This window comes from Ambystoma mexicanum, chromosome 11 (assembly GCF_040938575.1).
Source record: "Ambystoma mexicanum isolate Mex_15411 chromosome 11, UKY_AmexF1_1, whole genome shotgun sequence".
Lineage (NCBI taxonomy): Eukaryota > Metazoa > Chordata > Amphibia > Caudata > Ambystomatidae > Ambystoma > Ambystoma mexicanum.
The window spans coordinates 1451628342-1451642403 of NC_090934.1; the positions used below are offsets into that span (position 1 = coordinate 1451628342).

Sequence of the window (14062 nt, forward strand, 5' to 3'; positions counted from 1 at the left end):
GCACTTTTGCATTTTCCATCATTGGCTATTACAGTGCCAAGCACCCTAAGATGGCCGGCCACAAGGTTTTTGGCTCGTTCTTCGGCCATGTTGTTCTTTAGCCTTCTTCCTGCCTTCTCAGGGCAAGAAAGGCCCTATATGGAAATCCCTTTTCCGGGGAAAGCTGTGGCTTTCATGGGCTAAGGGGTGATTACTGTGTGTGGCAGAGGAAGGGGCTGAAACTGCATAGTCCCAATCCACATCCCTGGTGTCTGAATGTCTGCTGCTGGGCAGATAATGTTGCCAGTGGCGATCTATGTGGAAATGTCCCAGGAACAGTAGCCCGGGCTGAAAAGAAGTGGCAAAAATAAACTATTTTTTACATTCAGGTTAACGTTAACAGAAATACTAAATACATTTTAAATGAAGCAAGCAAATAGTAGAACAAAATATATCTATATACATATATATTTGTGAAAGTGTGTTTGTATGTTCGGGGTTGGCTCCAGCCCCATAACCGTTGGTGGGCTGAAAATCGGCATACCAGTCTGGGGTGTACTGGCAATGGTGAAATCTGACCAACCCCACCCATTCTCCCTGCACAGGGTAGGGTCCGGCCCTGTGCTATCAGTATAGGCGATTTTTGGATATTACCGATTTTGCGATTGTTGGCTCCAGCCCCACAACAGTTGGTGGGCTAAAATTCTGTCCCGAGGTCGGCATACCAGTCTGGGATGTACTTGCGATGGTGAAATTTGACCAACCCCACCCATTCGCCCTGCACACGAGTGGAGCAGGGTCCAGCCCTGCGCTAGCAGTATAGGCGATTTCGGGAGATTGGCAATTTTTCAAAAATAGGAAGTTATGACACAATAAAACAAACAGTTCATTCCCTGGATAGCTGGCTTGATTGGCTGCAATCCCAGATTTTGCCTTTTAATCTGCCAGATACATTTCAAACGATTTCTTCACAGGTGCCTCATTTGCCTACATTTTGAATATAGACGAACCTTTGAAAACTCATAGTTGTTGATGTACTTGCAGCAGCTGTGTAGTATTCAATTGCCGAGCTAATTTTGACACGTGCAAGGTCTCGTACAACAGAGGTAGATAGCAACTTATCAACAGTCACAGTAATCAAAACATTATATTAATACAATTTCATTATCCAAACTATTTGTTTTATTCAATATCATCACAGGGTTAAAAAGCAAAACATTTTCTAACTATAAATGCACATGATCTAAAGTGTTAAAAACACTGTCCAAAAGAGACGATTCAGTTGTGACACATAAACCTAGATCGAATTAGGTAAAGTATGTATTTTAAACATTGTTAGTATTCTAGACTATAAAATTAGCTTATGTTAATTTATTATAGTCTACACCCTCTATTTGGAAATAGTATTCAGCCCTGGTTATTTATAACTGGGGCGGGGGGACTCAACATGTTTCGGTTCTCATTCGTGACTCTTGGAACCTTCTTCAGGAGATATGCCACTGTATTTTATCTCATTAAAAAACAACAAACAGATGGAGCTGCCTTAATGTCCGTTGGTATTGATTGCAACTCTTGAAAGTTGAATTTAGAAGTACATTTAGAAAGTTGCATTTAGAAGTGTGCCCAATAGCTTCTCTATGGAAAGTTGAATTTAGAAGTGTGCCCAATAGCCTCTCTGTGGAATGTAGAATATAGAAGTACATTTAGAAAGTTGAATTCAGAAGTGCACCCAATAGCTGTGAAATGTTGCACTTAGAATTGTGCTCAATAGCCTCTCTGTGAAAAGTTGAATTTAGAAGTGTGCCCAATAGCCTCTCTGTGGAATGTAGAATATAGAAGTGTACCCAATAGCCTCTCCGGGAAAAGTTGAATTCAGAAGTGTGCCCAATAGCCTCTCTGTGAAAAGTAGAATTTAGAAGTGTGCCCAATAGCCTCTCTGTGAAAAGTGGAATTTAGAAGTACATTTAGAAAGTTGCATTTAGAAATGTACCCAATAGCTTCTCTATGGAAAGTTGAATTTAGAAGTGTGCCCAATAGCCTCTCTGTGGAATGTAGAATATAGAAGTACATTTAGAAAGTTGAATTCAGAAGTGCACCCAATAGCTGTGAAATGTTGCACTTAGAATTGTGCTCAATAGCCTCTCTGTGAAAAGTTGAATTTAGAAGTGTGCCCAATAGCCTCTCTGTGGAATGTAGAATATAGAAGTGTACCCAATAGCCTCTCCGGGAAAAGTTGAATTCAGAAGTGTGCCCAATAGCCTCTCTGTGAAAAGTGGAATTCAGAAGTGTACCCAATAGCCTCTCTGTGAAAAGTAGAATTTAGAAGTACATTTAGAAAGTTGCATTTAGAAGTGTAGCCAATAGCTTCTCTGTGAAAAGTTGAATTTAGAAGTACATTTAGAAAGTTGAATTCAGAAGTGCACCCAATAGCTGTGAAATGTTGCATTCAGAATTGTGCTCAATAGCCTCTCTGTGAAAAGTCAAATTTAGAAATGTGCCCAATAGCCTCTCCGTAAAAGTTGATTTTAGAAGTGTCCTCAATAGCCTCCCTGTGAATTAGAAGTCTCTGAAAGTGCATGAAACCCATCATATCTCACCAACACGCTTACTCTCTCCTTACATCACCACTCAACTAGAACACAGAGATACTATGACACCATTCGGTATAACTGTTCTCTTATCAACATTCGCTGCTCACTCCACATCATTCTAAATAATCACTGCTGGCTACACACCCCCCAGCAAGGCGTTCTCCTCAGGCCTAACGCAGCCACATCCGATCTGGATTAATCCTGTCAGAACGAACACATACTCCTGACCTCTCAACCACCACACCTACCGCTAGAAAGCAGCTATTACACTGATACTGCACGAGCTGTACACATACCTGGTGCTCACACGCACCTTTTGACTCTCTCTACTCTCTCTACTGATATGAACTTCGGTTCCCAAGGGCGTTCAACCTACCAGCGCCTTCAGACCATACCAATGGTATATAAGGCGCTATATAAATGCAAAATAACAATAACAATAACTTATTACGCGCATGCGTACCCAACAGCATTTTCTAGCTACACCAGTCGGAGACTGCTCATTTTTCGTGCACCGCTTCCGGCTCACGAACAGAAGCGCTACCTTCATCTGTAACTCAGCCTTAGTTGTGCCACCAACATTTGGACACGGCATTCAACTGCCTCCGTTTTACAGCCTCATACCTGTATTTCCCGTTCTTTGATTAAGACTCCGGCTACAGCGTTCCGCCTAGCTCATTACGCAGGCCTTCTTCAAAAGATTATCCATTCTGACCGTTCATGTAGCATAAGAAACCCAACCCCTTGAACCACGTCCTGATGAAAGTCCGGACCCTTCACTAAACTACACCACCACGCTCAAGTGAAGTATCTCCATCCCGGACTGGAAACATATTCATGTGTCGGCAACCAATACTACTATATGTTCAAAGTAGTAATGCAAACCTTTTTTCCACTTAATATGTTACTAACCTCCACCTATTCCAAACTGTGATGTTTAAAAACAATTCCAATGTTGTGTTGAGGTTTGGCTCAAGAAATCCCTTAAATAGATTTTGTGTTTAGACCCATTTTTTTAAAAAATGTGTAAATAGTTGTTTTTGCTGTAATCTCTTCAGCCTCTCTCTTCTTCCGCCAGCATATATACACTGGCTACCTGCTCCCTCACAGCCTACCTTTTTACATGGTTAGATTAGGGGAAGCCTATGACACTTCCTTTTTCCTTCCTATACTATTAGCCTTTTTGAGTCAGGCCCCCCTCCAACAAAAAAGAAGGCTTTAAGCCCCCCCTGTTTCTACTCAACTCTTGTTGACAGTAAAGGAGATCATTTTTCTCTTGTTGTTGTGACTGGTCCAGACTGTGGAGAGAATTAAGAGGTAGGATCCTGTATGTAGCAGGAGTAGTCCTCTAGGTCAGATAGCTGCACACCTTTTTCTGTTTAGCTAGACCTCCTATTAGTTGATAGTCAATAGTGGGTAGGTCTCATGTATATTCTCTGATTGTGCGAGAGGGATCTCTTTATCCCAACAGGCACAGAGAGCCTACTGACCGCGAATACCAGTGAAGCCATTAACAAAGAATCTGGTGTGCTGAGCCACTGTGCATAAAATGTGGCTAAAAGGGAAGTAGATCCAGGGCCCGGCTATAATCCTTGATTTTCCTATTCGTCCGAGCTACTTTAAAAAGCTGAATTTAAGAACTTAAAAGTCAACAGCGATCACCGACACAATCGGAGACTATACATGAGACCTACCCACTATTGACTATCAACTAATAGGAGGTCTAGCTAAACAGAAAAAAAGTGTGCAGCTATCTGACCTAGAGGACTACTCCTGCTACATACAGGATCCTACCTCTTATATTCTCTCCACAGTCTGGACCAGTGACAACAAGAGAAAAATTCTCATTTACTGTCAACAAGAGTTGCAATCAATACCAACGGACATTAAGGCAGCTCCATCTGTTTGTTTTTTTTTTAATGGTATAAAATATAGTGGCATATCTCCTGAAGAAGGTTCCAAGAGTCACAAATGAGAACCGAAACATGTTGAGCCCCCCCACCCCGGTTATAAATAACGAGGGCTGAATAATATTTCCAACTAGAGGGTGTAGACTATAATAAATTGACATACGCTAATTTTATAGTCTAGAATACTAACAATGTTCAGAATACATACTTTATCTAATTCGATCTAGGTATATGTGTCACAACTGAATCGTCTCTTTTGGACAGTGTTTTTAACACTTTAGATCATGTGCATTTATAGTTAGAAAATGTTTTGCTTTTGAACCCTGTGATATTATTGAATAAAACATTTTGGATAATGAAACAGTATTAATATAATGTTTTGATTACTGTGACTGTTGATAAGTTGCTATCTACCTCTGTTGTACAAGATTCACTTACCCCGATAAAAGGTAGAGCTACCACGTTAGTGGTCCCATTCGGCTTCCCTCTTTATGTTTATTGTTGACATGTGCAAGGTACCACCTTTTCCATTTGAAGATAAGAGACAACATATCCAGCACTTTAAGTGAGATGAACCTAAGAGAACGAGCCAATGAATACAAAGGATCCTAAAGGTCATGGCAACTTAGTGCATTTAACAACTGAACACTAAGATTATGTCCAGTAATTATTAGTTTCAACAAGCAGAAAACGTTGCATTACCATTCTCTCTTTTGGACAGCTTCCTGCCAACAAATAATCAGAGGATGTTCCCCAATAGGAGACGCTGTGATAAACAAATGATGCTGGTTGTTTACAGTGTATGATCCAGGGAGGAGAGTATCTTAATTTTTAATTTTACAAGCAGCCAACCCAAAGGACTAGCATCTGGAGGATGTTCTTTGTCCATGTTTTGGAGAGCTTTTGACACCTGTAGCCAAGAGCATGGGCACTGCTCCCCATTTCCTCCTCTCGTTCATCCACAGAGGCTGTACATCTTGTCGTAGAAGGAGGGGAGAGTTCTCCACTAATCCCCTTCAATCTCTACACTTGGCGGCTTGGAACCAGAATACTTAACTTTCAGTCATTTTTGCCTCAGAGAGAATAATTTAAGAGTAATCATGGCTGCTCGGAAAGCCTTCACCAGATATCAATCGAACATTAAGTGGACTGTTTTTGCCACTGTATCTTGACTGGCACCTCAATCCCTTGACGTGCAGGTTGGATACAGTGCTCTTCTTTGTCAACAGGTTTAACAAGCTCAGGAATAGCTTTCAACTGCTGCTGGATATACCTTTGCGACCTATCTCTCTAACCCACTAGTCAGGCATCATTTTGAGGGTCTTCATTGGCTTTTTCCACTAGTTAAGGGCCCTTGGATTGAAATGTGGTCCTCTCTACCTTGGCCCACAAGCCTATTTATCCAATGCCTTTTGTAGAAATCAGTCTGGTTTCATGGAAGACAATCGTTCCTGTGGCAATTACATTAGCCCGTGGAGTGAGTGAGATGCAGGTCCTTTCAGCCACAAATTTTAGACATTAGTAACCGACACGCTGAACTTTCATTGTAATCTATGCACAGATTGGTGCTTTTCTGAGCCTTACCTTATGATAAGCCATGTCACGTTGCGCCACATCTTTGTCTCTCCAATGAGGCCACCATGGAAAGGGAGAAGGGACTGTGCGTAGTCCCGTCTCGCTGTTCGATTGTGGCCATTTTTTTGTTTACTTTTTTTTCTCCCCTTTGGTATAATGGCCGCCACGGAAAGGGAGAAGGGACCACATGCAGTCCCTTCTCCCCTTTCATGGTGGCCATTTTCTTTGTTTACTTTGGCCGCCACGTAAAGAGAAAATGGGCTACGTTTTCCTGTTTGTGCGGCCATTTATTTTACATTCTTATTTTACAGCTGCGAAATGCAACGTGTCTCACAGCCAAAATTAATCCCCATTATTACCCCGGTCTGACGGGCCAGGGTACTAATGGCAATAAGCTCAGAGCCTGCAGGCCATTATCGCATAAGGTAATGCCCGCGGGGCCTTCGTTACTATTGGCCCTGGGGGCATTACCTTATGCGGTAATGGCCTGCAGGCTTGGGGCTTATTGCCCGAGTATTTCACAGGTGTGTGGTAATTTTGCACACTTATTTCTTTCATTCTTAAAGTAGCCACAGATTTTCTTATCAACAAAAAGATCTCCATAACCAGCTTTTCTCTAAATCCCACTTCAGAAGCAGAGTTTTGCACAACTTAGATAAGCACAGAGCTCTTATTTTACTAGGAAAGGGGATTTTATTCTAGGACAAGCTTTACGTTCCTTACAAGGTGTCCTCTCCGGGACAGCCAGCACACAAGACAACTGTAGCCGGGGGTGGGGGGTTGGGAGGCTCTGGGTGTCAGTCTATTACATTTTGGAGATATCCATACCAAAATATGGCTCATCCAACATATCTTCAACCACATGCAGTGAGAGCTAAAGTGGCTTCTGCCACTTTTCATAGACACGTTCCTTGGGATGCGATTGCCAAGCCTGCGACATTGGCCTCACTTTCTCCTTTCTATAAGCGTTACTAACCTCATATTGATTTTCATATCTGCCACCTGAAAACAATCTGATATATTTCCATTTGAACATGCCCCTTTCTGCAGCTGAAGATCTACAAATAGATACACTTCCATTTGAATATACCCTTTTCTGCACTATCGACCTATCCCCTAAAAAGAATAATTATATTTGTAGACTCACTGCCTACCATTTATTCATGTTTATCAGGACCTTGTCATCTCACCCTACCAAAGTCCAAGCGCAGGAAGGGTGCCTTATCCGGGCAGCCAGCACTGGTCAAAAGGTTACTCCCATTTGACTGTGCGCTGGGTCGCTCTTGTCAGATTTCTGACCCATGCCAAGCCAACCTGCAAACTGTTCATCTTTGAGATAAGGGACGATGCCCAACTCATCCTCGCTATAACTGTGCCCATCGGTACTCCCCCATTATCACACGAGGGATTGTTTCTCATACTGCATTGTTGCTCCATATGTGGCAAGATGGCTTTGGTTCGGTCATGTGTTCCAGTTTTAGGATATGTCACAGAACGCGTTATTTCATTTAATGGTTGCTCATTATTCACATTGTAGTATTTCTCCATTTGCTCTGCAATGCTCCACTATACTTTTTTAGAACTACGCCTTGCTAGATTGTGCCCAGTTTCCATACGTCTCTTTTTTAGTGACTCCCACTCCTAAGTTCTGCCACATTTTGGTATTCTTTACCACTGCAATTTTGTGCCTCAGGCTCACACTTTATTTAGTTAATAAGCAAGTTTGACACTTGTAGTCTCATCCTTCATTTAGTGGCAAAAAAGGTTTGGCGCTGGGAGGGATGAAATGAACTTCCTGCGCTCCCTTCAGTGTCTGCCAGATTCACATGTGCACTGCCAAATCTTGGCACTGAAAAGTCTGTCAGTTGGTTTGGCGAACCCATGTTGCTCTCTGAATTTATCAGAAGTGATGGAAGGAGACACATCTGGCGAAGAAGCCTCCATACTTTAAGGGCTCACTTGAGCACCCCTCAAGGTCATCACAGATCCATGCTTTGACTGAATGGTGGTTCCAGCATTGTGCCAGTAACAGCCGTCAGGAAAAATTGATTGCCATAACGGGCAGCCTTTTCACGCTTCTCAAACAATTTTCTTGTGCTCGAATTACCACAGACTTGCGAATGCACCACCGAGACCAGATGCAGAACACCCCTTTTTTTATCCTCCTTGAATATAGCTATTTGCTTTTGTATCTCGTCCCCTCACTACTCTGCTTCTCCGCCCCCCCCCCCCCCCCCCCAACTATTGCCCTCATTTTCCCACACAGACCATGCTCTGGTTTGCCCTTGGCAGGGACACAATGTGCCAATTTCCAGACAGATGCCCCTAACCACACATAACATACTTGAGTCAAACATGTATGAATGATAAAAACACAGATGATGGCTCGATTAAAATGTTTCTCACCTAAGCATCTTCATTTGTTCTCATCTGGTTTTGGCTGCACCTGTGGTGCTCATTTTACAGTCCATCGATTTGCTAATACCAAAGCAAGCAATTTCACCCCAAGCAAGTGCCCAGATGGGTTTTGACACTTGTACAAGCTCGGGGAATCTGTTTCCATTTGAGCAACTACTTTAGCGTCACTTACCCGGTTCCCCAAACAGGATGCAGTCAATTTCACGCTGCTGCTGTAGAAGCTTCTCCTTTTCTTTCTTCTGCTTTTTTTCTCGTTCACGCTTCCTTTCCTCTTCCTGTTCCCCTTCAAGCATGACACGAAGGGCTCTCTCCTCCGCATCATACAGCTCGGTGCGCTCCTTGATAAGTACTCTCAGCCTCTTGATGTGATTCTCAAAGATTTCATCTGCTGATGGTGGAGGGAACACACCTGGGCAAGAAGGAGTTAGAGTAAATACCTAGGATACAATGCACCGAGTCACTAGCATAGAAAGAATTCTGCGTAGGAACACATGCTCACAATGAAACAACAAGGTAGTTAATTGAGTCTCTGAGTTTAGGACTGGTGGCACCTGGCTTAAAACAGTGAAGCTGTATGGTGTCCAACAGCAATGGCAAACTCAATTTTCAAATATATAAAGATCTACAACTGACACAATAATCAATGTCAATGCTAGAGCAGCAGCAAACACACACCACTGAATCACTTTACCCCCAATTGTTTAACATTATATGTACCCAGGCAACATTTGACAGAACAGCTTTGAACAACTACGTTTTAAATATTTGAATGGTGTGTTTCCACTAGCAGGGCCAATGTCAATCCAGGATTGACAACAGCTCCCTTTCACTTCTACCATTCTTGAGGGAAGGGATGGATGTCTTATTGGCAAAGCACTAGATAAAATGCTAAGATTCCACCGGACGAGCATTAGGGGACAACATCAATATATAGGTTTATCGTAAAAACCACAACTGCAGGTCGATTTGCTGTTCTTCCTAAATTCTTTGAATACCACCATTGAAGATCTCCCAACCCAATGCCATTTTATAGATTCTTGTGAAATTAAGTATTTTGCTTTCCAGAAAAACACCAGATGCTTCCCACCTCAAAGCACTAGAATGGTAGGTGTTATTACCCAATTTATTGGTGACCAATTTATGGATGAAGGGTGGAGTCAATCCTGCCAGGATTCTAACCTGTGAATGCTAGTGTCTTAGGGAGATTTATCACTTGTATGCTTAATCCCTCTCCTAGCGAGACCTCTGGCACTTTTTGCTAGACTTCAGGACCTTTTTCTTTCTATCCTAAACGAGGGGAGCCTGTTTCCACTCATACATTATACGGGCTCTGACTTTTCGAACTCTGTTCTCTGTGTTTCACCTTTAATATGGCGTCTGCGTTCCTTCACATCTCTTTAAAGGCATCTGTGTTTAATTTTCTTTTAATATCTTTTGCAACACACAGCACCCTATGTGCCGTGCTGCTGGGAACCCTTTGGGTTCTCATTTGTGCACTATCCTTGTTATGTTAACCGAACTTGGAGAGTGCACGTACACCCTAAGGCATCTTGGCGCTAGATAGCAGAATAGGACGTTCTAACAGAGGCAAGGATTTATTTAAACAGAGTTGTTTTCAGTAGACTACAGTTCTCCAGGTTAGATGGATACTTAGTGTCCCATGAAAGATTAGCACACACCACCTTATGTGGAGTGCTAAGGGGACGCCTACTACCCCCCCCCCCCCTTCTTCCTGCTCCCGTGATTTTATGGTCACATAGAAAACCCTATAGTTATAGCTGTTGGCAGTGGACATGTTCTACAACTATTGTGCTATTTTCTACCTCAGACTGTATTCACCGTCTCTGTTGTGCACAATAGGGTCAACTATGTTCTAACATTGTGGCTCCTTTCTGTTTTCTCAATTTCTATTGTGGTTGTTCTTTGTTAGCCGGTCTTCTACCATTCTGGCCACAGTGGGTCTACATAGACAGGCAGCAGGGGAGGAGTTTTAACACTTCCCTGCTCTTTGTCTGCTAGAGTGCATGATTAGAACCAGTTCCAGTTCCCACTGTCGGGAGGGGTGGGGGGGGGGGACTTGGGGGGCGGGGCAGTGGCTGTCCTGATTGGACAGCCACTCTACCCTTTCTGTAAAATGCTGAGAGAGTTTTCAGAGGAGTGAGTGGGAAAACTCAATAAAAAGAGGTGAGGTTCCGGAGGCAGAAGGCAAGTCGACCACTGGAACAGAAGAACCAAAGCTGAAGACTGCCAGAGACACTCGCACACCCTTCCAGTACCTGTGCAGTGACCACTGCTGTCCTGGCCTGGTTTTGTAATCGACAGAGGAGCTCCGAAAAGGACAACTCCTTCCTTTCGGCTGGTGGGACCAACTAGCCGAACTACAAATTGAGCCATCTCCCAAGGTGTTGTGTCTTTTGTGAGAAACCTGAAGGTGTCTCACCAGCTAGTCCCCAGGGATCTGTCATCCAGGTGGCCAGGACACGGCCATCGCTTTTGGATCCAGTTCCTGGGGGTGGACCGGTGTGGGAGGATCACCTGGATGAGGGGTCTTTGGGGAGTGCAAGTGGGACACCGGAGGGTGAGACGCGATATCCCCTTCCCTGTAACACCTTTCCCCATCCTACCAGGTAGGATACCTAGGAACTCAAACCCCCCCCCCCCACCTCACTTTCCTGACATGAACACTTTCTCACGGACAACCCACCGTGAGCGACAAAGGAACACCAGAGCAGTATACCAGACATGTCCCAATACCACGGTCAGGTAATTACTGATTACACACCTGACTTCCATCACACTTCCCCACACAAATAAAAGGCAGAGCATGAAAGCACACTGAGCGAGGCAAAGCACACGAGGAAACAGCAGCTCCAAGATGGCAGTTTAATACGAGGAGAAAGACGGCGAGACCAGAGAGGGTTGCAAGGAGGAAAGTATCCTTGACCTTTAAAGACTGTTACTTTCATCAACCTTGGAAAGTATGAAACCGAAGACCAGGAACTAAGGCTAAGCAAACGTGCACAGTGTGTCGGAGGTACCCGGGGCTCTCCCGCGTCGATAACCAAGGTGGGGAGGAGCGATTACTGCTGTGGTACTGTCCCTGGAGCCTACAACAAAGCAGCATCTGTAAAGACAGCACTGCCGGTGAGTCCGAGAGACTGATATCACACCAGCTTGTGTTTTGAATCAAGGTTGCAAGCAGCAACATTATATAAAGAGAACAGTGTGTGAGGCGTTTGTGACCAGCGACACAGATATAATTGGAAACCAAAGAAGTAGTTGAACTTTATAATTGAACTTTGTGAGGCCAAGAAAAGATACCAGGGACAGAGAGGATCAGCGCGCCACGTGGGCACTCATTCAAAATTCTCTGTTAGGTATCCAACTGATGCAGAGTGTGAGAAAAAAGAATATTGAGCGTGAAGTGGTCATGCAACGGGTCAAGCTAAACCCTGTGTACATTCAAAAGTCTTTGATCGTGTAATGTACATCACAATTGGTCCGAGCCCGGCTGAGAGAGACTAATTGAATGAAAGAAAGGGCTCTGAGGGGGATCCGGGTGAACTGTGAGTCACCTGAGAAATAATTCTAACAGTGTTTTGAAAGGGATCTGAGGCTGGCTAAGGGGGATCCAGAGTGAACACCCAAATTGAATACTGGTAAAGGAAAATAAAGTTTGCGTGTTGTTTTTGTACAGCAGACCCTCTGAGTCAAGAGACTTACAAGAAGTAAAGAGACTTGGACAACTTCTAACAGTATTCTAAATGCCAACAGTAAGATATTAATGTCCCCAACACCCTAGCTATTGAAGTCACCCGAGGGTGTAGGTTGCGCCTGTAGGCCATCCCAAAAGGGTCTTTACTGATTTAGAAACTAAGAGTGTATGTATTTGAAGTGTATTTGAGTGTTACTGTTATATTGCTCCCTTCTGAAGAAGGCTTATTCTAACTGACTGATAAATTAATAATTGTTTATTCAAGAAACCCTGTGTGTAAGAGTTTATTTGAATACTTGTCACTGTGAATCTCTGTGTAACTCCCTTATAGCTCACATTGACCCCTCTTGAGATAAGCCTGGCTGCTCAACATGCTACCAAAACTGTGTAGTACAAGCTTATACCAAAGTTTGGGCTTCGTATACCTGTAGTCATAGTTGTGTGTAGTGCACACAAAGGGTACTGCATACAAACTTTGCCTAACACTTTAGCATTAGTGGTCATTTGAAGATGGGCCAATCAGATCAAACATAAAAATGTTGCATCATTTGAGGACTCTTGCCTGGCATCACATTGTTCAATGTCAACGGATGGCGGTTAAGGATACTTTATGCCTTTGTCACTCCAGATGTTTGGGACTACAACTTCATCAGCCTGAACCAGCATAATCAATGGTGAAGAATCATTGGAGTTGTAGTGCAAAACATATTGAGAGCGCAAGTTTGCAGACCCCCTGCTTTATGCCGAGCTAAATAACTGCCACACAGATTAGTGCAGGTTGGCAAATCTGATTTGTACAAACCTACAATGTCAATATATTTTTTAGATCTGCAGATTATCAGTGGCTTTCTGCATAGATATCCAGAGAAGAAAGCACAGGGTTGGGAAGCAGCACTTCCTGTGCCACGCACCATCAACCCTCTATCTGAGGCCTGCAGAACAAAACACAGAAAAAAACCTTCTCTCCACTACGAGCACTCGTGCAATGCTGGACTCCCGTGCAATTCTCCCTGCTCTGGGGACCAAAATGCCTGCAGCCCCAACTCACAAGTTATCTCGTACACTACTGCTCTATTGGGAAATGGGAATCCAGCCACCAAATCCAACCAACAGTACAACTCGTAGAACAGAATATGGAAACTAGTGGAGGCATACAGCAGCACCATGGAGATGGGAGACAGAACAGTGTTCCTTACCCAGGTCCACCTCTAGCCAAGGCTGCTGCCCTCGTATGCAAGACTGCTCTGCCAAGATGGTGGCAATGGGAATTCTAGACTGCAACCTCTTCCCAAAGGGGTTGGGCTAGTGTAGGATTACCGACGATATTCAAGTATAAAGTACAAAATGTCAATAACAAACTCCTGTTTCTAGGCAAATCCAATAGAAAGAATGCCATATACATGGTGAAATCATCCGAGAGCATTATAAAAGGGAAGCAATTCAAGGAGAGGAGGTGGAAGGAAAGAGAACTGTGCACGCTGCTGTTGCTGAACAAAAATGCGAAAGCAATGCAGACACAGATAGAGATAGAGGTCGAAAGACAACTCCACAAGCGGGGGTAAGACACCTGCCGACTGCCTCCAAGCTCCATCATACTCGCCAGCCTTCCATTAGGACTGATCTTTGAATGAAGAATCATTGATCTTTGAATGAAGAATCTTTGTACAATGACCTGAGCTACGTAGCGAGCCCAACGCGCAGAACTAGCTTTATCTGCGTTACTACTGAGTAGTAGAAAAGTAATCATAAATCGAATGAATTTTGGGTTACCCTTTCCAATAGCGTCATATCAAAGAACTTTGTTTTGCTCTTGAAACCAGGACTGGGATGAATGCTTGAGGGGAACATGGTTTTATAGAGGACCTGTAGTGAGA

The 14062-nt window shown here is 43.5% G+C and overlaps 1 protein-coding gene across 1 annotated transcript in view; it reads right to left on the reverse strand.

The window, feature by feature from the left end:
- The window catches only part of PDCD7 (programmed cell death 7), a 129124-nt gene that overhangs the window by 9507 nt on the left and 105555 nt on the right, over positions 1-14062 (reverse strand). The window contains exon 3 of the mRNA XM_069625092.1: positions 8646-8882. Coding sequence (XP_069481193.1) covers positions 8646-8882 — 237 coding nt within the window. The remainder of the gene's footprint in view (positions 1-8645; positions 8883-14062) is intronic.